The sequence below is a fragment of the Zootermopsis nevadensis genome, unplaced genomic scaffold (assembly GCF_977971745.1).
Source record: "Zootermopsis nevadensis isolate Lab colony 2312 unplaced genomic scaffold, Znev_1.0 Znev_ptg000017l, whole genome shotgun sequence".
Classification (NCBI taxonomy): Eukaryota; Metazoa; Arthropoda; class Insecta; order Blattodea; family Termopsidae; genus Zootermopsis; species Zootermopsis nevadensis.
In genome coordinates this window covers 17,012,761-17,040,536 of record NW_028259149.1, presented here as the reverse complement: position 1 = coordinate 17,040,536, position 27,776 = coordinate 17,012,761, and the positions used below count along the sequence as shown (strand labels likewise).

General features: G+C 38.5%; 1 protein-coding gene and 1 long non-coding RNA gene across 5 annotated transcripts in view; one reads left to right on the top strand and one right to left on the bottom strand.

Moving 5' to 3' along the window:
• Positions 1 to 27,776, bottom strand: part of LOC110829473 (uncharacterized) — a 414,372-nt gene that overhangs the window by 15,480 nt on the left and 371,116 nt on the right. The window lies entirely within an intron of this gene.
• Positions 16,647 to 24,720, top strand: Osi3 (Osiris 3). The gene is made up of 3 exons (XM_022063191.2): positions 16,647 to 17,475; positions 21,051 to 21,392; positions 23,030 to 24,720. Exons 1-2 carry the CDS (start codon positions 16,749 to 16,751, stop codon positions 21,389 to 21,391), a joined length of 1,068 nt encoding a protein of 355 aa, XP_021918883.1. The 5' UTR covers positions 16,647 to 16,748; the 3' UTR covers position 21,392; positions 23,030 to 24,720.

The window sequence follows — 27,776 nt, the reverse complement described above, 5'->3', positions numbered from 1 at the left end:
AATCGACGGTAATGCGCGCAGAGAATACTGTAAAACACTTTTGGAATTTACGTGTTTTCCAAAGAGGAAACCTTTCCAGTCCTCTTTCCATCACATTCTTTTACATGCTGCTCTAAAAATAAGAATGCACATATGTTCCAAGGAACATGAGATGAGCGGAGCATGTAGAAAGCATGGGTAGTATGAGTAATAATTACGGTTGGAAAACCTTAAGGAAAGAAATTATTTGGAAGACCTAGGAATATATAGGTTGCTTATACCAAACAGGACCTTAAGGAAATAGCTTTTGAGGGCTTATAAAAGATAGTTGGCGGTCTCTTGTAAAGATGGTAATAAAACTTTATCTTTCATAAAAATAGTGGAATTTCTTGATTAGCTGAGAGTAGTGTTATCTTCACATGGACTCTGTTTCATGGTCTTACAGCGTTAGGTAATTTGTTATTCATTTTTATTCAATCGTCCGGAAACTAGTACATGATTGTTCTCAGTTTTGTACATCATCATCCCCGCTGGTCATTGGGGTCTACAAATTTCTCAGACACCCCAGAAAAAGAGCGACAGAGCAGATGAAATTTAATGACATCTTCAATTTGTGTAGGCGAAGAATTTATTTTAAAATACAGATTTGAATGAAACGATATTTGTGCTTAAACAATAATTTATGGAATGTATAATGTTTTCTTGAAGCTACAGACTGTCATAAATTATTAATGTACAGTTAAACAACTTTGTGATCTGTTTCTGTAAAACATAAGCACTAACCATAGATTATTCCGTCCTGAAATTTGTCAGAACTAACACAAATATTTCGCAAATGTTGTAAACAATGTTCCAGTCAAAATACGTAATCTATTACAACTAAAATTTATAGCCCATCTCCGCACGAATTTTCAGTATTAAATTATCGAGCATTTCTTCAGTAAATACAATAAAATCATATGTAGCCCATTTACATTTATGATCGATCTCTGTTGGAACATTTAAATGGTTCGCCAGTATGTACAACGAAATCAAAATCTAAATATTCTATAAATTCCATGCAAATTATTTTATACACAACCATTACAATGATTCTTTAAATTTAACAATTGTACATTAAACAATGTCAATGTTAGAAGATAAGTGGGGCGATTATATAATAATTTTTAATATTTATTTAGTGTAATTCTATATTTGATTCTTCTCTCATCTCTTCATTTACGTCTTTATCAGTTTTAAACTATGTTTTCAAACTACGCGGTGAATACAAGAACAATTGATGAACGGTAAGAAGATTCTTAAGATAATTGTCCAGACTTTCACGTTGCTTTAGAAACTAATTCTATCAAGAAAGTCCGAAGCTGTGAAATGATTTATTTGAAACGAAAGAAGAAGGAAAACAAACAAACAAACAAACGATTTCAACTCCAGTGGAAGAAGCCGTTACCAGCACTGAAAAGTGTGTTAGAGGGTCATCTCATCCTCTCTCCAAAAGAATTGCCCTGGGGCAGAAGCCCTACAATCTGCCGACACACACAGAAATTGAGATGATAAACTCATCTAATTATTATATGGACATTTTTGAGTGTAATTCCACTCTGGAGCTTATTCGTTAGAATCATAGTTACATTTTAATTTATATCATTGCTGGCGTATTTGAATACGTATTATTATATTATTTAGTGTTCTGTCTGAGTACAGGTCCATATGAACAGGATCCTTCCATCCTTTTCTCGGACTGGGACCTGTTCATATACGTTCTTGGCAGATGATCCAGAAGTGGTTTGCCATTGCCTTCTTCTGTGTGTGAATGGAGTAATTGTTGGGATGCCACGGAGGAGAACTCCGTGTTGCCTAGACCACGGCCTTGCCCAACACAGGTTATAAATTCGGGCACCGCCGGGAATCGAACCCGAGATCCCAGGATTACAAGGCCAGCGTTCTAACCGCTAGACCACCTCATCTTATTATTATTTAGTGTTCTGTCTGACGACAGGTCCATATGAACAGGATCCTTCCATCCTTTTCTCGGACTGGGACCTGTTCATATACGTTCTTGGCAGATGATCCAGAAGTGGTTTGCCATTGCCTTCTTCTGTGTGTGAATGGAGTAATTGTTGGGATGCCACGGAGGAAAACTCCGTGTTGCCTAGACCACGGCCTTGCCCAACACAAGTTATAAATTCGGGCACCGCCGGGAATCGAACCCGAGACCCCAGGATTACAAGGCCAGCGTTCTAACCGCTAGACTAGAATAAATGAAAAATAATTCTTCAAGTGTCGGGTCCAAGCCAGTTACGCGCTATACGACTGCATTATGGGCGTCCTGACAACGGTTAAAGGTGGCTACTGGTTCAGAGAGTCGGACGCGACCCATTTATGTGCCATGTTGAGTCAGCTGGTGTGGGCGAGCAACAAGGAGTTCCTCGCCAGGGAACAGGATCGCCGGGAGCTCCTCATTAAGGGCACAAACGAAATCCCATGGTAAGGAAAGCGAGCGCTGGTCGCATCTGAATTTGACGAGGGACTTTAGGAAAAGAATAAAACAATTTTGTCTGCATTATGTACTCACTGTCCCTCAATATTTTTTCCGATTTATCAGCGTCTGTTGGGTTTGACTGAAGCGTTACGCCTTCATCTAAGTGAACGTAACTGATTTTTTTAAACAAGTATTACGATGATAAACATAAAGAATGTGATTGGTCTGACATGTAGGACGCATGGGTGACATAAGAAATACACACAAAAAATTTTATCGGGAAAGTCTCAAGGGACGGGACCAGTTGGGAGAAACGACAGTACTCGTATATGAGCGGATAATATTAAAATGGATTTTAAAGAAGTAGGTTGTGACGTGATCTAGTAGAACCTGGCACAGGATAGAACCAAAGGCGAGCACAGAAAAAAACTTCGGCTACAATAACAGAGGCGAGAGGGGTGGGGGGGGGGAGAATTTCTTTGCAAGTTCTGCGAGACTATTATTAGTTTAACTAAAATGGCTCCACTTTAAGGGATTAGTTACTGATCGCGTGTTAGGAGTCTCGTTAATGCCACTAACAGATTCCAATCGCATGGCTTTAACTTCCAGAATAATCGCAGTATTTATGGTAATGATTGACAGATCCTCCATTGTGTTCAGATTTAAGAGCAATTTGTCGTCTCTTCACTGTGGTCTTCAGGGTTCTGAAGCCGTCTAGTCTTGCAGGCGGTTACAATCGTTTCGGAGGAACCTATCGCCTCCATCTTCACGACAAGTGAAATGAAGATAACAGGTTCCACTGAGACGCTGGCAGAATACCACATTTTAGCGACGACGTAAATCTGAATACGCAGTGGTTTTAATTGTGACGTAATTCCCGCTCATATTTCGACTTTTCTTACACTGCTGTGACATTAATGTTATTAATTCACAGATCGAATTTCTTTATATTTAGACTGTAATGTGGGTTATCAACCACTACGGGCAAAATTTGGATTCATTTAAACAGATCAGAATTTTGCTTGTGTCATTGCGATGTAAAAACGGTCTTTGATCGATTATGTCGACCATTCTATCTCCCCTTGAGGCTTTCGGAAAAAACTTATAAAAGATGCCTAACGAATAGTACAAGTGTTTGATGTGATATGTTGTTTTGACAGGTTACGATTTCGATAAATTCATCAATACATGTCATAACTCGTCACAGTCAGTTTCAGTTTATGAATTAATTCGTTTTCAGTATCAGCACAATTTATTAATTTCACACAACGGCTGTTATTAGGTTTTTTCCTAAATTAATCAAAATTTATTTTATAACTACAGGACAGGATACAACAGTGGCTCGTATTTCAAGACTATTGAAAATTATGAAGGCAGACGTTTCATGTACAGTTATCAGCACAAAAACAATATCAGACTGACGTTCGTAATCGACGTCGCGTGTGACAAGGACGCTCTGGTGACCGAGGCACTGCGTCTTCATCCTTCCGGTAACGCCAAAAACGAAGTATTTGACTCTTTATATTTCCGTTTTAAAATGTCGATCAAAAGCCCAGAACATCATCAAGCGACCAAATATTCCTCCAGACCAAGTACTGCAAAACTGCGTAAAGACAAGCAGGAAGAATGGTTGCAGCACCGTGTAGACTGATAGAAGTTCATTAACGTTTCAGGGGTCCTTGCTACCTCCATCATTTGCATCTCTCTGATGGTAGAGCCATCAAGGACCTCTGAAAGTTCGGCCATCATCATAAAATATGGGCTCTGCCAAGAACGTATATGAACAGGTCCCAGTCCGAGAAAAGGATGGAAGGATCCTGTTCATATCTACCCGTCGTCAGACATAACACTAAATAATAATAAGATGACGTGGTCTAGCGGTTAGAACGCTGGCCTTGTAATCCTGGGGGTCTCGGGTTCGATTCCCGGCGGTGCCCGAATTTATAACTTGTGTTGGGCAAGGCCGTGGTCTAGGCAACACGGAGTTTTCCTCCGTGGCATCCCAACAATTACTCCATTCACACACAGAAGAAGGCAATGGCAAACCACTTCTGGATCATCTGCCAAGAACGTATATGAACAGGTCCCAGTCCGAGAAAATGATGGAAGGATCCTGTTCATATGGACCTGTCCTCAGACAGAACACTAAATAATAATAAGATGAGGTGGTCTAGCGGTTAGAACGCTGGCCTTGTAATCCTGGGGGTCTCGGGTTCGATTCCCGGCGGTGCCCGAATTTATAACTTGTGTTGGGCAAGGCCGTGGTCTAGGCAACACGGAGTTTTCCTCCGTGGCATCCCAACAATTACTCCATTCACACACAGAAGAAGGCAATGGCAAACCACTTCTGGATCATCTGCCAAGAACGTATATGAACAGGTCCCAGTCCGAGAAAAGGATGGAAGGATCCTGTTCATATGGACCTGTCGTCAGACAGAACACTAAATAAATATAAAACTTTATTCTCTCAATATTGTCTAATATATATATATATATATATATATTATACAAATGATATAATAGAAACCTTAATTATACAGCATTAGTAGAATTTATAAGCATCCTCTCCGTTAAGAATCATTCTTGCCTTTACTATTCACGATATTATTCATGAGTTGAATACGAAGTGAAAATGCCTTCAGTTGCATAGCAAATGGTACTGGAGTTGATAGCAGAGACTAAAAAAAAAAATCCTAGTCACGATAGCTGGTCTCTTGGCCGAAGTTTGAAACCGGGACTTCCAGAATATAAAACAAAAGTTCTAAACCTCGACTCCCAGGTTTATTTATTTAATTGTTTCCCTCCACCAGAGAGACGTTATCAATACGGCAGGTTTCCACACCCTCACTCACTCACTCTGGCGCAGGAAATTCTTTGAAAAGTCGATTGTACGAGTCGTATAATCGGCTTATCAAAGAATAGCTCACTTCCTTTATGCAACCCGAAAGTTCACCACCGTTTTCACAAAAGCCCGCCATCGGACTCCATCCTGAGCTAGCTGCATCCAGTTCGCTCTATCGATTCCTGTCTCCCTAAGGTCCATCTTAACGTTATCCTCTCACCTACGCCTAGGTCTTCTCAGCGGTCTCCTCCCTTCAGGCATGTCTCGCCCAACTCATCATCTTCGATATAATCACCCTATTAATATCAGATGAGGAGTACAGGCCGTGAAGCTCATCATTATGCGATTTTCTCTATGATCCGTCTCCCCTCCTTTTAGGTCCAAATATCTTCATCACTTTTTGTTCTCAAGGACCCTCAATCTATGTTCCTCCCTCAAAGTGAGAGACCAAGTTTTGCACCCATACAGCACAAATGGTAAAATTACACTTTTGTATATTTTAATCTTTAGATTTTTGTATACGAGACGAGAGGACAAAAGATTTTGCACAGAATAATAGCAAAGCATTACCTGAATTTAATCTGCTCCTGATTTTGTGTTGACTGTCATTCTGACTTGTCAGTGTCGTCCCCAAGTTCTTGAATTCTGCCACATTTTCAAACGATTCATCAGCTATTCTTATATTCTGGTTCTGTCCCGAATTCTGATGCCGAGACACGATCATATACTTTGTCTTTTCTGAATTTTTTCTACAACAACGTCCCTACTAGCCCTTAAGAGTGTTTCTGTATTCGCTTTTATATTATTTATATTATCGCCCAACATAATAATATCATCAGGAACGTTCCCGCAGTTTCTACAAAACACGTATGTTCTAAAAAAAATTATGTACTAATAAACACAATACATACAGAGCTTCCAGAACATAAAACAGACTTTAGTAATGTTAAAAGTAACTGTTTCGAACAAATGACACACTGAAATCAAGTTTCGGACACTCACTGCAACACTGTTATATGAAACCACCAACATTCTTCCTTGGTGTCACGTGATGGTAGGTTTGGCTGCAGGTGAAGAGGTTTGGGTCGGTAGGTCAGTATTACAAGCAGCTTGCTAGGTTCACATGAGTTTGGATGGGATCCATCGTTGGGCTAATGTGAAGCCAGTAATGGACGTTCGGATGCCTTTGAAACAGGGAATTAGACTAGCGAGCGGCTATCAGCGTTGTAAAAATTACTCATCCGCTTGGTGTAGTTTATTAAACGCTGATTATACCTGTTTCAACAAGGCTCAGGCACTTGAAGAACGGGTCGTTCCCAGTATCCCCAGTAAAGACGTAACATATGTTGGTGTAGATTGGATTCATCTGGCTCAAGAAAGGTACTGGTTGCGATAGCTTATGAACATCGTAGTGCAACTTCGAGATCCATAAAAGACTAGGAAAATTCTTGACTAATTGAGTGGATGTCAGCTCCAAGGATTTAGTAATACTTGTGAAGAATATTTTCTTACACAACGAGAAGGCCTATATTTTGAACAATTTAAATACGGAATTTAACACAATTTTTTAAGCAGCTGTTAGGGGTTAGGGCAGTAATTTTTTGGGGTGATGACATTTTGGTACGCGGCAGAATGTGACACAGAACTTTAAATGAAGTTGAAATGGAATTACATTTTCAAAAAAAACACGGACCATTTTACGATGAGTTGTCTCATACCGTAAACTATAGTTCTGATTACAGCACACAAATTTTATTTGAACCATTTTCTATAACAAAAAAGGTTGAATACCACTGGTCTAGAATATGTGAAGTCTTTCCTCCACGGCTTCACACACCTTCGTGGAGTGTTATTTAGGAATAGAATAATTTACAATAAATAATTATCATGGTAAATGAGGTATGCAACATTGAAAGAATTTGACTTAAGCTTTGAAATATTTCATGATTATCAGTTAAGGGAGTGTTTGCACGGAAAGGAATGCAGGTCAAACCAAATATGCAGAAAATTTGCAGGAGAGGCATCTGTTAAATTCCCGCACTTGTTAACCACTGCTAAGAAAACAGGTCATCAGCGCGGGGTCAGGGCAAAGTAGAGAAAACCACGTTATAAAGCAACTCGCGTGTTTTATAAGGAAGTAACTCGCAAAAGTAAACAGCTACTTGTCTTCTTTTTAAATAAAATGTTACATAACGTAAGACCTATTGAACTTCGTTTTCTGTGCTGATCCGAACTGAAATGTGTCACGGAGGTTATGAACCTCCAGACTTCGCAACTAACTCCGCAGGGAAGGATCATTTAGAAGTTGATTGTCTCAAGGTTATCAAGAATTCCTCTCATTTTATGGAACTCGAAGTATTACGTACTACAAGAGCCTGCCATTGGACATTTTCTGAGCCAACTGAACGTCGATCCATATCAAGATATCAAATATATTATATTTAAGATACATTTTAATATTATCCTCCTATTTACGCATAAGTATTTCTCTAAATTAACATCTTCCCTTCAAGTTTTCTGACTGAATCCTGCCTGTTAGGCTCTTAGGGTTAAGAAAGTCCCTGTGACACATGTGGCCTCCTAAGCAAGTTATGTTTGCAAACGTAACCGCCCTATTCCTGAGTGGAGAACATTGGTCTTTAGTACAAAGACATTTCTCACACGTCTTTGTTGTTTTTCTCTCCGATATCCGCAGTTTTGTTATTAATTTATTTATTTGCTATATTATTATTGACTATTTTATAACTTCCAGTGCTTTAAAGTATTGTCTATAAAGTTGACATCAAATTAGAACAAGCACGATGTTTTTCGGACTGCCAGTAGTGCAACCTCATCCGTACGTATAGCAATAGTTTATATTTTCTACTAGGGTAGAATGACAAAGATTTTCAGGCCCAATCAATGCTCCGCAGGGTCTAACAGGTTGTACAAAAATTGAACTATTGTTCCTGCCATTAACTGCTCGACGACTAAATTTTATTTATTTATTTAAAATAATTGAAACCACTGGATAACATTGTTCCCATACCGACGTCATCACCCGTGAAGAACGCCTTAAGAATTTCAGTATGCTCCGAAGAGTTTACGTTTTAAATATTTTCAATGTGTTAGGCCTACATATACATTCGGCTGGTTGCTGGAAAAATAAACTTATATAAGAAATCTCAGTCAGGATAACCCATCATCTCGACACTCGATCTGTGTACGTCCTGGGTGAAAGTCAACGATCATCGACGATCATGTCATGATCAGCGGTAACTATCTAGCCATATAACAGTCATTTTGGTACTCGTGAGAACCTGAAATCTCAGGCTGGATAATCTGCTTATGTTTTCTCTCCAGGTAAATTCGGGCTTTAGTATCTTTAAATAGGGCACGATTTCCTGCTATATAATCTTTATCATTCAGTTTATCGCCATTTTTATCTTATGTTGGACAACTATTTAACGTCTGCAGTTGAAATCGTATGATTAAACTACTGACGAAGTAACATTTTGAACTGAACACACCAGTAACAAGAGGGATTTTAATTTACGGTGATGTACTTCCGGGATGTGCTTCAGTAAAAGCTTCTTGATCGATTAATGAAACATCTAACTCCTCAAGAAACAGAGTTGAACTGCCAGTTCGTTAATTCCTTAATAAAGAACTTTAGTTAACAAGTCCGTTAGATTTTTACTTACTATCGGAGGCGATCAGACGTTTGTCAGTTAGGTAGTTGAATGATTTCTCATTTAGGTAATGAGTCAGTCAGTTAGCAAGTGAGTTACGTTTTAAGAAGATACCCGTCTTCTGGGTTGTTGCGCTGTGTAGTCTGGTCGATGTTAACCAACGTTTCAGAGGTCATACTGCCTCCATCATCAGGGCGATGAGTATGAAGATTTCTGTCTTCTGGGTTGTTGCGCTGTGTAGTCTGGTCGATGTTAACCAACGTTTCAGAGGTCATACTGCCTCCATCATCAGGGCGATAAGTATGAAGATTTCTGTCTTCTGGGTTGTTGCGCTGTGTAGTCTGGTCGATGTTTACCAACGTTACAGAGGTCATACTGCCTCCATCACCAGGGCGATGAAGATTTCTGTCTTCTGGGTTGTTGCGCTGTGTAGTCTGGTCGATGTTTACCAACGTTTCAGAGGTCATACTGCCTCCATCATCAGGGCGATCAGTATGAAGATTTCTGTCTTCTGGGTTGTTGCGCTGTGTAGTCTGGTCGATGTTAACCAACGTTTCAGAGGTCATACTGCCTCCATCATCATGGCGATAAGTATGAAGATTTCTGTCTTCTGGGTTGTTGCGCTGTGTAGTCTGGTCGATGTTTACCAACGTTTCAGAGGTCATACTGCCTCCGTCATCAGGGCGATGAGTATGAAGATTTCTGTCTTCTGGGTTGTTGCGCTGTGTAGTCTGGTCGATGTTAACCAACGTTACAGAGGTCATACTGCCTCCATCACCAGGGCGATGAAGATTTCTGTCTTCTGGGTTGTTGCGCTGTGTAGTCTGGTCGATGTTTACCAACGTTTCAGAGGTCATACTGCCTCCATCACCAGGGCGATGAAGATTTCTGTCTTCTGGGTTGTTGCGCTGTGTAGTCTGGTCGATGTTAACCAACGTTTCAGAGGTCATACTGCCTCCATCATCAGGGCGATAAGTATGAAGATTTCTGTCTTCTGGGTTGTTGCGCTGTGTAGTCTGGTCGATGTTTACCAACGTTTCAGAGGTCATACTGCCTCCGTCATCAGGGCGATGAGTATGAAGATTTCTGTCTTCTGGGTTGTTGCGCTGTGTAGTCTGGTCGATGTTAACCAACGTTACAGAGGTCATACTGCCTCCATCACCAGGGCGATGAAGATTTCTGTCTTCTGGGTTGTTGCGCTGTGTAGTCTGGTCGATGTTTACCAACGCTTCAGAGGTCATACTGCCTCCATCATCAGGGCGATGAGTATGAAGATTTCTGTCTTCTGGGTTGTTGCGCTGTGTAGTCTGGTCGATGTTAACCAACGTTTCAGAGGTCATACTGCCTCCGTCATCAGGGCGTCATCGCCCTGATGACGGAGGCAGTATGACCTCTGAAACGTTGGTTAACATCGACCAGACTACACAGCGCAACAACCCAGAAGACGGATATCTTCATACTCACCGCTGTGAGAACCTCAAGTCTTACAGAGTTACGTTTTAGTTAATCAGGCAGTCTGTCGGTTATATAGGTCTAATTATTTAGTAAGTAGGTCACAGACTTCGTTGATCCACATTACCTGATTATTATCGTAAATTCTTATAGAAGAATTAGAGTCAAACAGATAATATCCCTGAGACAGGACTGAAGACAAGACCACGCCCTATGACCCTAAGGTAGAATAGAAGCGGGATTTGAGCCGGAGGGAGTAGAAGATTTCTGTTTATCTATGAGTGCAACCTGAAATCATCGATTCGAGCCGGACGACTTTCGATACTCGCAAACCGGACATCAACATATAAAATGTAGGTTTCTGTTTGTCGGTAGTAAGAATGTGTTCATACGAGCTTGTGACAATTTCCAAGACAAAGTGGACGTATAATTAACCTCTATACCTACTCAAATAACAGCTGAAAGATCTACTCCAGTTTACAATAATATATTTTCAACCCACGTTCTTTGTATTTCCTATTTAATAAATTTATTATTTGTTATAAATACGAGTATACTGTTGTTATTCTGACGAGAACAGTAAATAAATATACACTGCATGTACTTAGTAAACTATACAATAAACTTGCTTGTTGTTATGTACGCGTATAATCTGTCAACCTGTGAAAACAAAACATATTGAGGGAATGAAGAAATACATAATCTGTACTCTTCGCCACATATTATTACGGTAATCAAATAAAAAGGGATAAGACGGATAAACCACATACACGTCAGGGAGAGATGAAAGACGAATGCTTATTATAAGTCATGAAACGTGAATGAAGTCAATGCCTTGGGAGACCTAGACCTACGAGTGAAGACATGAGCTAGGTTCAGCTGGTTCAGGAGATGGACAAACGACTGATTCTTATAAATATTGTAGGTTAAGTAAGACTCGACATATAACGTTAGTTAAATTGGTTTTTACTCCAGGCAGTAGAAATATATCTCATATAAACCGAGCTATGTAAGTAAAAGACCTTGAATAAAGTTGTGGGTCGAAGGTCGTGGAGAATAGATTCATAGCTTGTACTACGCAATTAGAGAAAACAGAACGAAGCAGACACAGAAAGATAGACGAAAGGAGAAACTGAGAGAAAGAAAGTCAAGAGAGGAACGAAGAAGGATGACGAGAATGTAAGAAATGGGAAAGAAAAATAGAAGGCAAGGAAAAAGAAAACTTAACTGTTCTATAAAGAGCAGAATTGTAAGGGATGCTGACGTCGAGCTAGAGGTGATCTCGCTTTTCTCTGAATTCGATCGCGTCAAACTGTCTCTTTGCCACACTGCTCGCAGCAGATTTTACTCCAAATAGTAAGAACATCCGCTCAGTTTCCTCTTCTTGTAACTGGAATCAGGGTCAATAAGTAGGTAGGTTAAGTTCAGCGGCGAATTGCTTCAGACTGTCTCCATTTTCGACCGCAGACGCCACAGCGATGGAATTTTCCTCTCCTAGATGACACACGTGTTTGACACACAATAATATTGCACATGAATAATAAGAATCTTTACAAATTATAGTCTACTCTTCACCTAATGTTATTAGATTGATTAAATAAACTAGGCAGAGACTGGCGAGGCATATAGCATGTCTAACAGATGAAAAATTCAAATACGATTTAATGTTCTAAAGGCGGCGAAGATATCGATATTGATTTTATGAGCTGTAACACTGAGATGATTAGAAGGTAGAAACTAACGTTTCGGAGGAATACATTGCCTCCATCATCAGGGCTCGAACATAAGCTACTCAAGAAGGACTCTACTCCACGAAGCCAGTTAATAACCTTAAATAACGCTATTAAAATAACAGTTACTAGAATTATACAGATAAATGCTGAACTAAAGACCACAAAATAATAGCAAAATAAACTCTGACGGATGCGAAAATATTTTCAAACCGACTTACAAAACAAATGAGATACCTTAGCCCACTCACTAGCTGGGATATCGACGTAAGGTTGAAACTTGACATGCTGTAATGTCAAGGCAACGACCGGGGGTTAACAAACAAACTGGCAGACGAACAGAAAATACAAGTTATAAGCGAGAGAAAGTGTCAAACAAACAAACAAACCAAAGTCACACACACAGAAAGCATCGTCATTTAAATCGCATGGGAAGAGTGATGCCTGGAGACTTGAATGAAAGTGGACTGATCAATGTCGAGTCCTTCAACAGGTCCTACGTGACATAGAGAAACATCAGTTACAGAAGGATGCGAGTTTCGAACTAGCCATCCCCCATCGATCACGTGTTGGTGAATGCACATTATATCGTGACACTTACACTTGTTAAAAGCAAAAATTGTACTGGCAGCGAGCGTCGAAACAGTGTGACGTATTTCATGCGTTTGGCCTTTCCTTCTTGATCCTTATTTCTTATCTATATTTCTACTTCTTTACGTTTTCCATGTCTATCGTTAAAACTCATCATTCCACCTTTCCACTCCCACGCCATTTGCTGGTACTGCAATGCTACTTCTGATAACACAGGTAAGGCATTCACGCAGATAAACTGCTGTGTAAGTATGTTGAGGTAGCAACAACACCTGAATGCTATTTAGACCAGTCCGGTTGTACTCGATCTTAATACAGTCTTGTGTTACTTACCTCATTTAGCGACTGTGAATTTACAACACAACGAGTAGACGAAATTCACATGCCTAAGACATAGCTACATTGAAAGTGATTTTAACAGACTCGAAGCCTTGTGAATTCATCGTCTGTTACTTTAGGAAAGAACGGCGAGAACTCGGCCGAGGAAAACATCTACCTAAAGACGATTAAGTTGTCACTTAAAGAGGAATACAGTGAAAAATATATACAGGGAAACTTGTACTGTTACGACAGTGAAATATAGGATGAAATGATCGACTGTGAGTGTATGTAAGATGACGAGGCAATGAATATACACAAAATGGTATCGGGGAATCCCCATTTAAACCGGAAACTTGGAGTACTCATAAGTAAATGAGAGGACAGCGTGTAGATTATTATTAAGATTGCAGGTGAGAGAGGGAATGATATTAATTTGGGCCGTGTTTATTGATTAGTATTTTGAGAGTTTTAGGAACGTGTGATTCTACGTAATATAAGACTTACTTGATTCTTTAGAATTCGTTTCAATGTTTCAGACCCTGGAGGTCCCCCTGATTAAAGCATGTAGTGTGCTATTAGGCAGATGAACGGTGGGGTTGCGGGTTCGAATTCAGCTAAGGCTATAGACGTTTATATATCTTTCTCATCACGGCCAGACATCCATCTTACTTAAAAGTTTTTTTTTCAAGGGATGGCCACACAGACTCATTACTGGAGGATCATGGAACTGAGCACCTCAGGAATTATGAAAAAAACGATCTCATAATGAGACAATCTAATGTTTCTAGCTGTGGATCATTTACAGTCCAGTCTGTTCTTACCAAGCAGCGTTTTTTACGGCCACTACTTTCTGAGTCAAACAGACTTGTACACCCTTGTCTACATACGAGTGATACTAATGAATGACAAAATGTGGGCGTGGAACATTGTCTCCGACCGTTAGAAAAAAACACATATTTTAAGGTGTCTGAGTACAGGATAGTGAATAAGATATTTGTATCTAATAGGGAGAGAGAATGGAGGAAATTACATAGCGAGAAACTTCATAATTTGTACTCCTCAAACAATAGTATTAACGTGATTAATTAACGGAGGATGAGATGGGCGGAGCATGCAGAAAGTATAGAGAAGAATGGAAACATATTTGGAGACCAGAAAATAGTTGTGTGGATAATATTAAAATGTACCTTAAGAATTTAGTCTGATTTTATGGCCTGGATTCATTTGACTCTTATAAAAATTTTAATAATTTATTCTGGTTTTGTAGAAGACGGGGAATTTATTATCACAGCGGTTTTCAGCTCCTCAAGCACAAATCGGTTCCATGGAATAAGTTACTTTTATCTGAGAAATGCGAAAGGCATTTGAAACCTTATATGCGATTTAAAGGAGACTCTCCCCCTCGTATTATGCATGAATGGCATAACCTGGTTTATTAAACGAGACTGTTAGAGCTTAGATTATGGATACAGCTTCAAATAATATGGGTGTATAGTGAATAATTAGATGTACAGACTGTGGAAGTTAAGGGCTGTGACCCAGTTTAAGGTATGCTTAATATTTCGGCAAATTCGTGGAGGGACTGAGAAAAAAACTCGACAATCCGCAGTCAGAATTTCCGGTCGCGATTTCAAACCGGGACGTCCCAAATAAAAAGCAGGGTTATTAACTTTGTGGTATTACTGAAGTACGCCTTCTTGGTGGCGATATTCAGTCTTCTGAACTGGTACTGGACAAAAGAGTCTTTGGCAACGGAGAAAGTCCAGTTGAACGATGCGTTATGAATAGACAAATAACATCCCTATTGCGATGATGTATTGGAACTAATGTACATGCTGTGAAATATGACTGGGTGGGATTGGAGCAATTTTACCGTCTCTGTTAGCTCCGTGGTACAGTTGCTAAGTGAGATAAATGTTTAAAGACTAATTGATTGAAAATTAAGATTGTGTAAAATTTTACCTCTTGTCCCTTGCAGGTCTTCATGGAGTGTTGCTGACGCAGAGGGACAAATTTTACAGTTCAGTCATTGACTAGGTTATTAACAAAATATGTAAATTATTTACCCTCGATCCAATTAGCTGATGAGCCAAGTACAAGTTTTATAATTTGGCCGACTTTTTTTAACGAGTCACTTTATAAACTAAATGATCCACCGACAGTCGTAACCTATCGTCTAATTAACTAACAAAATCATTTATTGGGTATCAGACTAGCTGTGGCGAAACAACTGATTTTACATTCGAAAGATCAAGAAACTTATTTGATAATTAACTTACGAATTAATTATGAAAGCCGAAGGTTTATTACCGCGTTTAAAACAGCCCCTAACCTGTTCACATTCAAACACACTGCCTCTTCAGTATTCACGTTAACATTTTATCATGATCTACGTGTTGGCTTCGAAGTTGGATCTTTTTTCACAATTTCCAACTGAAGTGTCTTCTCATCCCTTATATGTGAATTACATAGCACGCTAATCTCATTTTCCTTCATATGATAACTCGTCTTCCGGAGCACTGGTAAACATTTCGAAACTGTCTACCTTCTTAAGGTGAGGGATTGTTTGATACGCGCCCAGTCAACAGTCAATGCTTATTAATGTATTCGCGGCTAGCATACATATCTGGAGAGAGGCTCCTCCATCAGGAACTGATTGTACGGTTTGTCGTGATGAAAAGCGATTCACCTAATAAAGACACGATTTCAGCTTCAGATCATATAAGAACGGTTTAGAAAAATTGTCGGAGCGTATTTTAAGGTAAATTCCTGGTATTAGCGTGGGATACCATGCCCAAGATTCGACTCTGAGGTACTTTCTCGTGCATGTCGTGTTGAGTGTCTTTGAGTAGAAGGAAACGTAAATGAAGACATTTAAAGTAATTAACGAGGCACAGTTGACTGTTTGCTAAGCAAACATGTCGGAGTAAGGGGAGAACATTAGGAGTGAATGTGGAATAAGGGTCCTTAAGCTTTTTAGGTTAAAGACAAATCCAGATCAAAAGAACACCAGAATTTACCAAGTGACCGGTAAATCGTGGAACACTACCTTACATTATACATTGCTTGCCCCAACTTTCATTGTAATTCATAATTTAGATATCTATTAGATACTCGTAAAATTTTGAGTTAAAAATGAGTCATTGAATGACAAAGAGCTTGATTAAAATTTACAAAACTTTGAATTACGTATACAAAAATGACTTGCGGATCATAAATATTTTTTTTAACCGACTACTTAATTTAAACAAAATACAACTATACGCCATGCTAATTAGAATCTGGGCAACTTCCTGTTTTTTTTTTCCCGCTACTTTTTATGTGCAGTTTCTACATGTCCGACACTGACGCACATCAAGTTGCTCTTAAAAACAAATCACTTACCTGACAAGACCCTTTTAGAGCAAGATCGTCATAACAAACAAACAAACACACACACACAATCCACGCATAAACCAAGCCATGAGCTGTAGAGCAGGTTTTCTCATGGGTACCGGTTTGCAGGATCTCGAGTAGGCTACACCCTCTGGCCGTAGCTGAGGAAGCCCCCACAGTACCATATAAGCACGAGGTCACACGCGGATTCTCACCACTATTACGACAGACAAGCTCACAGGAACAAAATTCTGGAAATGTTCTAGTCGGCAGAACAGTCCATTTCGTTTCTCAAGTATACAGAAGTCATGGGTCAGATGTCTGCAGTTTTGTTATTGACGTGCTTTCTGGCGATTTCGTGGGCAAACCCCATCGCCTCTACCAAAGAGGAAGGCGTCGAGACCGAGGACGTTGTAGTGCCAGATGGAGAGATTCAGGATAAAGTTGTTAAAGAGATTCTTACAGTTCCGGGTACAGTTTCTAACGAAGAATATGTTAAAGATGTAACAAAGACAGATGTAAAATCAGAAGACGTAAAGCTCCAAGATACAGCAGAAAAACATCCGCGGGACGGAAGAAATCTTGGCGGCGAACACCACGCCAATGAAATCGGAGGAACGAGCCACCAGTCATCCTCCGAACTGGAAGAAGCTTTGACACAAAAATTAAACAAGAAATGCAGTCAGAGGGATGTGTCTTCTTGCTTTATGTTGAAGATGGTAACGTACATAAACCGATTGATCAAGAAATCAAACATAGAGGTTTTCGAAGGTTTGCATATAACCCAGACGGTGTCAGAAAGCCAAGTCGCAGATGAAACACAGGTCATGGACAGTCCGCGAAGTGCAGTGGAGGATGATGACGAGACCCAACTAAGTCAACTGATATCCAACAAACTATGGACTTTCGTGAGGACGAGGTCCTTAAGATGGAGTGTCCTGCCTGACGCCGATGTCGTCATGTCGACAAATCCTGACGAAGAGGGAGAGCTGAATGTAGGGATGTCCATCCGTACAGGCAAAGCGATTGAGATGGGTAAGTACCACGAATGTTATATAAAGTCAAGCTACTTAACACTTCCGATGACACGAACAAAACATCTCGTTTAAAATACTCAAGTTGCTGTTTTTTAATTATTGGTGTTTCAGAACATCAGTGAAAGTAGTAACTTATCTCACATTTTGTAGACAATTGACATTTTTGTGGTTTTTAACCACGTAAATAAAATTACACAATTTTCTTACATGCAGACTCAAAATAACACTGCTACTGTATGAGCTCCCTTAAAGATATTAATTTGATCTAGATCGATACATTTCAATTGTGACCAATATGCTACAAATCTGTTAATGTTATACTCCATGGACATTATGGTGTGTATTAATAAGACACTAACTTTATGATATTAAAAGTAATGAGTAACTGTAATATACCAGAAGAATAATATTTGTGCGGAGAGAAAGTATAAATACAAATTACGTAAAGACGTTACCTGCATAGAAACTTTATGAACGACTAAGCAAGTGACAGAGCACTTGAAACAATTAAATACAGATAGGAGGATAATATTAACATGGATCTTAATTAAGTAGGGTGCAGGGTGTGGACTGAATTTATATGGATCTGAATAGGTGACTAGTTTCGTACTCATATGAAGAGTATACTAAATTTTAGGGTCCCATAGGTAGCGGTTAATTTCGTGACCATATAAGCGACTATTAGCTTTTAAATGACATGCTCTATTCAGTTAATTTGATTCGGAAATGACTTGTAAACGATTGTGTGTTGAAGAGAGATCAAAAAGATGTCGGTATTTTATAGGGTTTTTAAGACGTGTGATGAAACAGATACTGGTTTATGTTTTAACAAGTATGGGTTATGTCCATTGTATCGCTGATACAGGACTATGGAAGTAAAACAGAATTCTTAATACATTAGAAACTTCACAAATGTGATTTTTAACAGAAGTTTCTGGATGCATTTTACTAAACAAATAACACAAATAAGATGACCATAAAGTGTTACCACAAACATTGAAAGTTCAATTTAACACGAGACCCTCAGGTTTTCGACTAATTACTTATAAAATATATGAAACAAATAAGTTATTTGTTAATTGTGATTTAATTTGTGCTCTGATAACCAAGTAGCCTTGAGAAGCTAATAGTCGCTGAGCCAATCAAAGATTTCCCCCTTTTTATGGAACCAGAAAATTCATTACCGCGTTCACAAGAGCTATCCAGTGGCCCTGGTCCTGAGCTGGATAAATCCAATTAGTATTCTAACACTCTATTTGTGTAAGATTAAATTTAGTAGTATCTACGTCAAGTTTACAAAGTGAATCCGCTTCTTATGTTAATTTCACATTCCAGCGGCTAACCGGAAAGTCAGTCAGATTATTAACTAGCTCTACGCTATTCAACACAAAATTACGTTTAAACTGGATCTACTATTTGAAATAACAAATACATTTAAGTCACACAGTTAGAATTTTTAAGTAACTAATAAAGGTATTGAGACAAAGACGAAACTATTATAAGAAAACATCTACTTACATTAACAATTATTCAAATCCACTCACGTTGATTCTAAACGATTCTGACGATGGTGTATTAGAATCTTGGTTACTGAATTTATAGACTTATCCATCGTCTGGTATTCTAAAAACACACAACGATTCGAAAGTATTTCTCGAAACGTTGTGTTTTTTTTTAAATGTCAGACGATAGATAAAATCCAAGAACTCGGTAATCCACGAAGATTAATGTTTAATCCATATGGTGAGAATGCTTTGTTATATTTTTCTTAGACGTAGAAATTGTTATAACACTATATTCGATCTCGTGGCTGTAGTCAACTGCCTCCAGGCAATATTTTGGCCAATACTCCGATATACCACAACCTAGTATCTTTGCGGTACGGATTGGTCTAACTACAATCCTTGACTCACATTTTGCCGCGCGGTGAGAGAGACGTATTGCCACGCACTGCCCCATATTCATTACGATACAAATGGACAATTATTTCCGTATAATAAATACAATAATTTCAGAACTTGAAGTCCGCATCTAAGTTTCAGAGTAAGCGAACAACAGTTGGAATGTTTTAGAAAAAAAGCTATCTAAAACATTCCAACTGTTGTTCGCTTACTCTGAAACTTAGATGCGGACTTCAAGTTCTGAAATTAATAGGACGTAGGAGAAAAGCTTAGGGAAGCTTACACTCCCTATATTAATTAAAACATATTATTTTAGGCTGTAGTGAAAACTTAGTTTCGATAGGTTAATATGCAGGAAACACAGTTCTTGTTGAGAAACTAATAGTTGCTAAGCTGGCCAAAAAATTCACCAACATTTTCAGAACCTGAAGCTTATCTACGTTTTTCTCCATGATTCGCTACTGTTCCATATCCTGAATGAGACTAATTCAGTGACCGCCCTATCACTTTAATATTATCATTCATTCTAATTTAGGTCTCGTCAATTTCGTGAGAGTATAAACTGGAATTAATTTTAATCAGGATCAGGTTCCGTGGTAAAATCTTAGTCTTTGCACGCGCCAATGAACTTTTGGATTCTGTAAACATCATGGAATTTACTTAAAAGATAAGCGACTGTCAACGTCTCAAGAACGGATATGTTCCTTGGAGTTTCTTAGTCATCCAGTTCTGGTAAACTTGTAACAATTTTCCGATACAATAAAACAGTTGTCAAAAGTCATTCATAGAATATTGATTCCTGATTACATTTATTCAAGTGATAAGTTAAATGTGACGACATTACTTTACACATATATTCACGAGTTTTCCGAATGGAACCGCGACTCAGTTTACAACTGTCCTGAGGATTTGTTAAGATTATTCTAAGATTATTCTAAGATTATTGGAGAAAATGCTGTGATAGTAGTAATTTTAAAATCAACAACGACCACACACTTCCAAAAACCTTTTTAAGGACCTGTACACAACTCTTTAATTGAAACGTTGTCATTAAATAACAAGACAATCGATCATGATAAATATCCAACACGTGATTTATCGTGTTAAAAGTTTAACGAGATTTTAAATCAACAAATGAATATGTAACATATCAAATATGAAAGGAAGCAGGTAACTAACTTGTAAGCTAAGTAACTAAGTACATAACTGATTAAGGTCGTGCCGTAGCATAGGCTGTTATTCACATGGTCTTCTGAGCGAATACTCGGGCTTAATGACAGGATAATAGATTATTATTTGTTGTGGAAAAAATGACACTGGAGGATGTATATCTCCGGTGTTTCATGTTCCCCTGACAATCGTCATTCTAACAAAAGATCCACATTCATCTATCGTCACCATTAACATCAGGGGATGGTAAAATGGACTCATTTAAGGCCTCAGTACCAAAAGACTGGTTATCTATTTATTTCTTGCGTTATATTATATGGCTGAATAACTAAGTGAAAATTTTGTGTGGGGATCTTCATCAAACCCGCCTTGGCGTTACCCCTCTTCCATGTGTAATTTAGGATATCACGGAAGAAATATTAAAACCAGGATAATAACAAAGTTTAATTAATTTAAAATTACAGTTCTGGTGTCACTATGTTAACGCTGATTCTGCTTTTAGGCCGCGGGAGAAGGCGAAGGCAGCAGATGGGACCTCTCATAGCTGCGGCGATCATGAAGTTTGGTTTGCTGGGAGGCCTAGCGTTTAAGGGGCTGGTTCTTCTGGTCGGCAAAGCGCTGCTGGTGAGCAAGATAGCGCTGCTTCTGGCTGGCATTCTGTGGCTCAAGAAACTCTTCTCGCAGCAAAAGCACGTCACGTACGAAGTCGTGGCACATCCGCACCATTCTCACTCTAACGTGGAGCATCATGGCGGCGACTCGTTGAGCTCGGGATGGGGTCGCAGTTCGGAAGCACACCAACTCGCCTACAGCGGTTATGCTCCCAACGCCAAGACACAGTGAGGTGAGTAGCGTACTACTGCAACTCCCAAAGAAGAAGGTGTCGCGTTGCGAGCTTGGCTTGGCGTACACCACGGACTTAACAGACGCACACCGTGATGTTTTTGTATCCCAGAAAAATTAACAAACTTTAAGGTGCACAGAACCTCTTTCAGGCCTGGTAACCCCTCCTCATGTTAGAAATTTTGTTATGCTTTTAAGGGACCTGGAGATTATTGCCGTGATTATACAATACAGTACTTTTATTTTCCGTCGTTACACAAGCTTATTGTTAAAATCATATAAAATTTCACATAAAATTGTTACATTTTAAAATTGACGACATGTTTCGATATACAATCTTATCATCGTCAGGTCTATCAAAATTAAAATTAAAATCTGGTGTATCTGTTGCTCTGCTTATATTGCTTTGCTGTCTGCCATTCAATAACAACGGACACGCACCTCACACACAACCCGATATAGGCACCCAGGCGCGTCTCCAAAATTAAATGAAAGAAGCCTGGAGATGTAATAAAAACGGATAAAAACAAAAGCAATATAAGCAGAGCAACAGATACACCAGATTTTAATTTTAATTTTGATAGACCTGACGATGATAGAATTGTATATCGAAACATGTCGTCAATTTTAAAATGTAACAATTTTATGTGAAATTTTATATGATTTTAACAATAAGCTTGTGTAACGACGGAAAATAAAAGTACTGTATTGAGGAACACAAGCATGATGCAATTAAGATATAAGGTGATTATACAAGTTCGGCACCGGACCATATTCTAACCAGACAATCCTGCTTCTCAAAGATATATTTTAAAACTTATCTCATGCCTTAAGCGGTGTTTTATCCCACGATCCGAGAGATCTGGGACAACGTCCCGGAACTTGGGGCAGCTGTGACAGGCAGATTAAGAAGCTGCCTCACTAAATAAGTAACCATTTAAGTAACCAATTTGCAGATAACAGAATAGTTAAGTAATTACGTAAGAAACTGAGAAACTATTGAACCAAGAAAGCAGATAAATAAGTAGATGTGTAACTGATTAACTAATAAGTAACTAAACTAAGTATAGAGGTAAGATCAATTTCAGTAAGTTATGCGGTGTAACATACATAATTTTTATGATTTGAGGTTTTCACAGCGGTGAGTAAGAAGATTTCTGTCTTCTGGGTTGTTGCGCTGTGTAGTCTGGTCGATGTTAACCAACGTTTCTGAGGTCATATTGCCCCCATCATCAGGGCGACAACCCAGAAGACAGAAATCTTCATACTCATCGCCCTGATGACGGAGGCAGTAGGACCTCTGAAACGTTGGTTAACATCGACCAGACTACACAGCGCAACAACCCAGAAGACAGAAATCTTCATACTCATCGCCCTGATGACGGAGGCAGTAGGACCTCCGAAACGTTGGTTAACATCGACCAGACTACACAGCGCAACAACCCAGAAGACAGAAATCTTCATACTCATCGCCCTGATGATGGAGGCAGTATGACCTCTGAAACGTTGGTTAACATCGACCAGACTACACAGCGCAACAACCCAGAAGACAGAAATCTTCATCAATCATTTTACTGACTTTAAGACATTAAACGTGCTTTATAAGAAACTTAATGTAAATTGTTCTATTTTTTCCAGGCGATCAAAAATCGTCAAGGCTGTTGGTCTAAATTCTGCACATATCCCAGAAGACATTTGAATGCTCACGTTGTGTTGTGAATAAAAATGCTAGTGTGCATTGAGATTGTGTTCATCTGAAGAAGAAATGTGTGGGGCCAGTACATACTGACGAAATGAGACGCAGATAACAGTGCTAATTGTCATTATACAGGAAAACCAGCCAAGTTTCTGGTCAATGATGAAACCACCAAATTAGGACCGAGGATATGATAATATGCTTTTAGGTCAGAGCTATTACACGCCACGTGGGACAGTGAGAGATGATGAATTGGTGGCCAAAGCAGAAGAGGAATGCTTACTTCATTGCCAATAACTCAGGCTTTCTAAAAGAGCTGGTATTAATGTTGAAAATAACCTTTACCCCTTAACTTCCAGAACTGATAGTGGTAATTGGTTCTTAACACAACAAATAATACAGGCAGACAGAAAACAATGCAAACATTCATAAATTATTATTCATCTAACTTTGTTGAATACGTATTAAATCCAATAAGAACCGTTAATTTTACGGGCGAACACTCAGAGATCGACAGCAGTACAGACATGACGTCATACGAGTTTACATGAAAAAAACTGAAGATCGAGCTCTGGCCAAAGACCATATTCTGTGTCTGAATATAATATGTATTTATTACGTGCATGTATATTTAATTTTAACACGACACACCCCCTTAACTGGTTTATAACTGTTGTTTTATTTCTGTTGGTTAGAGGACCACGGGCAACAACTTCAGTCCGATTTGACTTTATCGCAAAACTATATTCCAATTGGAAATTTATATCAAAATATATTAACAATCTGGGTCTTGAGAGAAATTTCGAGATAAATTATCAGAATATGTCGTAACTTACAACTGGGAATGAGATAGTCGAACGAGGTCTCCGGTATAATGTTTTTATTAATACTTTGATTGTAACAATCACATTTTGTGACGTAATGTGCAAAATTAATTACTTTTCTAGCAATGGTAGACATATACCTCCACGTATTCTTAACTTTGACACTATTTGGAGCTGAGTGGTAACCTTCGCCTTAACCCGTCAAAAGGGTCCCTCGCACTCCCCGCTTAACGCACCTAGTGGTCCTCAAATTTTCTTTGGGCGCGATGGTAAAAAGAAAAGTCTCTGTTGTCAAGCCCCTAACCAGTCACTGGTACAAACACGATTCTAAATTATGTTCACTCAGTGCTAATAATTATCAGCATATTAACAAATTTTTGAAATTAAAACTTGCTTTTTTTTATGAAATTTTCAGTAAGAATGCTTTAAAATAACCTTTACAGGGCTCTGAGTAAAAGTAATTTCTCTACTCTGTCGTTTAGATTATAACGATGACACCTTAAGACTTAACTTCTACAGAAAGGAATCTATTCGGTACACAAACTCTATTTACTTAAAACTGACTTAATTAATACCCTCATTCTGACTGCTAACATTTGTTGACAAAGGGAACATAAACTTACACTGTGATATATATATATATATATATATCATATTTTACGACAATTTGACTTAAATGCACAACTTACATTTATTAACTTAATAACACTGAACTCAGGGGGATAAGATATTATTTATTTTATAGAACTCAAAATATATATAGTTAATTATGCTATTTTGAACATGAATAAATTATATTTATCACTGTTGCTTATTTATCATAGAACGAAAATCCATTTCTTACAAAGATTACGTCCTAATCATACCCACGACTGTTATCCAGCCCATGTGCAGGTAACCAGATGGCATTAAATCCATACTTTTGGCTGAATAAATATGGTAAACCGATGGACAACCTATAATTAAATAAAAATTTATGAGCGACCACGAAGAGTATGCTCACATTTTTGGGCTGAAGATGAACTCATGCGTCAGTATAATGACAACCAGTTACCAGGAAGAGACAGTAAACTCCCGAAACGTCATGTATATTAAATATTTTCCAGCCATGAAAAATACAGTCCATAACATAATATTAGTTCTATTAATGCGTCTGTTACTACAGAATGCTTATCAATTATTAAAAATGAGTATGCAAAATAAAGCAGATTAGTTAAGATCGTGACACTTGTTTTAAGATAATACTTCCGAAGTCACCTACAGACGGTGAGTAAAACCACAAGTCTCTATCGGGACGTAAACTTAATCCAGGATCTTGTCCTTGGGATCTCTAAAATGGTAGATTGTAACTGTAGAGTGGAGCTCTAGAATGCTTTGTAAGTATTTTAAGGCGTTCTTTAACAATATTGTACAGAGAAGGACTCAGGATATACAATTTATTCAACGCAATACCATGACAGAACACGAAAGACAGAAGGCAGCCATCTTCATACTCACCGCCGTGAAAACCTGAGATCCTACCTCGTTAATTCATTGTCTCCCTAGTTAATTAATACAGAAATGTTATTTAGTCTGAGAAAAAATTGCTACGGAGTTATTTATTGATTAGGTCTAATCTTCAGTATATTTAATGACGCTATCAAAACTTCTGAGATAATATATCATGAAATGAGACAAGAGTTTGGAGGCCGTATGGCCTGCTTGAATATATTATGTCAGAATTTGCATGGAGGGATTTGGTAAAACATTTAAAAACGTGAGTTTCATTAGACAGTCTGGCCGAGATCCGAGCCCCGTATCTGGAGATTCAGTCGAGGATTATTCTCGGCCAGTCAGTGCAGTGTAACCTGCAAAGTCGGCCAGTTTACCAGTTTGACAACATTTTATACAACCATCAAAGGTGTTATATTCATGAACAAGTGTCTGTAAAATGAGCAGCTACCAAACCTGAATCTTGACCTCCTATCACGTTCACGAATCGGACAACGTGTTGCCTGGTACTTCCTGCCACACCTGGATAATATACGTACAGGTGTTTGTAGTTAGAGCGGTTTAGAACACAGCAAAGATGAAAATATTTGTGACTGCACTGGAGGAAGATAGAAGAATCCGGAGAGATTACACAACGACGTGTTTATTAATTACAACTACACAAAGTTTATTACCTACTTAAATCCGTGGCTTCTTAGTCCCTGAAGGACCTTAGCTACCTCACATATGGCAGGTTTCTTAAGACATTAAGACACTCGGTGGGACTCCTCGGACAACTCATCAGTCCGTCGCAAGGCCTCTACCAGTACACAGGATAGCACAGCACGGAACAACGCAAAGATCCATATCTTAAGCGGGGTTCGAGCCTAAGTTCTCAGTGTCTGAGCAACCACTGTGACCAGAACTAAGTGTTATTGGGGCAATATAATAAAGGATGAGATGAACGGGAACGTAGGAGACGTACGTGAGGTTTTGAATGTGTGCCTCAAGGCAAGAGACCACTTCGAATGATAATATTATTGATCTCAGAGGTACAGGATGTGAGAGTGAGGACGGATTCATCTGGTTCAGGATAGAGACTGGTAACGGGTTTCTGTGAACATGCTAATGACCACTTTTAGTTCTATAAAAGTCGGAGAACGTCTTTACTAAGCTGAATGAAGGACGACTTTCAATAATGGCATGAAAGGGGGTGGATGAAAGCGGTTGTGGGCTATTTTAAGACATTACTTCAGCTATTTTGGAGGTGCTCAGTAAAACCACGATACATGTGATCCGGAACGAACCATCCATCCATCCACCCTCAAGTTCTAGAATTAATCACCCAAAAATGTTATACTTTTTAAATATCCCTCATCTACAAATATTAAGACACAAAACTACGTGTCTCTCGAACGTCAGAAATTTGTAATAATAAAATGGTAATATAATTATTTCAAGAAAGTGAAAAGTATGGATACGGGGGGGAGGGGGGGTTTCGTTCTGACATCATATTGAAAATAATTTTCATGGAGTTCCATGATTAACTTCAGAAATTGTGGTCATACAGACACAGACACACACAAAAGTAGAAAATAACATCATACAATTATGTTTCATTAAAGAAATTAATTAAAAAATTAAACTTTACACAGTTTCGGTAACTGTAGTGTTTTTATTTCCAGTTTGAGTTGAAAGTCGGACGCTCCTTGGATCGAGCCATGACGCGATATGTTTGCTTCACGGTTGCGTTGTCTAGAAAACTCATTGTAGACATAAATTACTTGCAAATTTTTACAGATTTCTTTTTTGTTTTGTTACATAACGACTGCAGTTTTTATGCTAATTTAGAGATGTTTGAATTATCACCATTATTAAGCTTGGAGGAATGTGGTGTTTGGCAAGTCAATATCCGCTTAAAGGGGATTAAAATCGGCCACCGTCTTAAAATAAGATAACTACATCTTTAGACAATTTCATTATAGACGTTTACCAATTTAGAGTTTTATAGTCATTAGTGTAAAAAATAATTAACTATTTAATGACGCCGTTTCAAAAATATAACATCGATTGAGGTGAAGCCAGTCAACGTTTCGAACAAGGAGGTCGTGGCCTATTTTACTGTAGTATATAAACATTTACCATGCTAATCTACTTGTTTTTTTTTAAAAAAATGTTAAAGTCTTATGAGTAAACCAATAACATATTCCGACTTCATAATACAAACCGTCATTTTCTTCACTGAATGTAATTAAATGAGCAGTGTTAGCAAATATTAAAAGCTGAGTTACTTTACACAAATAGGGAAATAGTGTGCTTTTCGTATCGTTGTCTAGCAATTGTGGCGCATTTCGTAGTGTTATTTATCTAAATTTCTAATTTGTAAATGCTCATC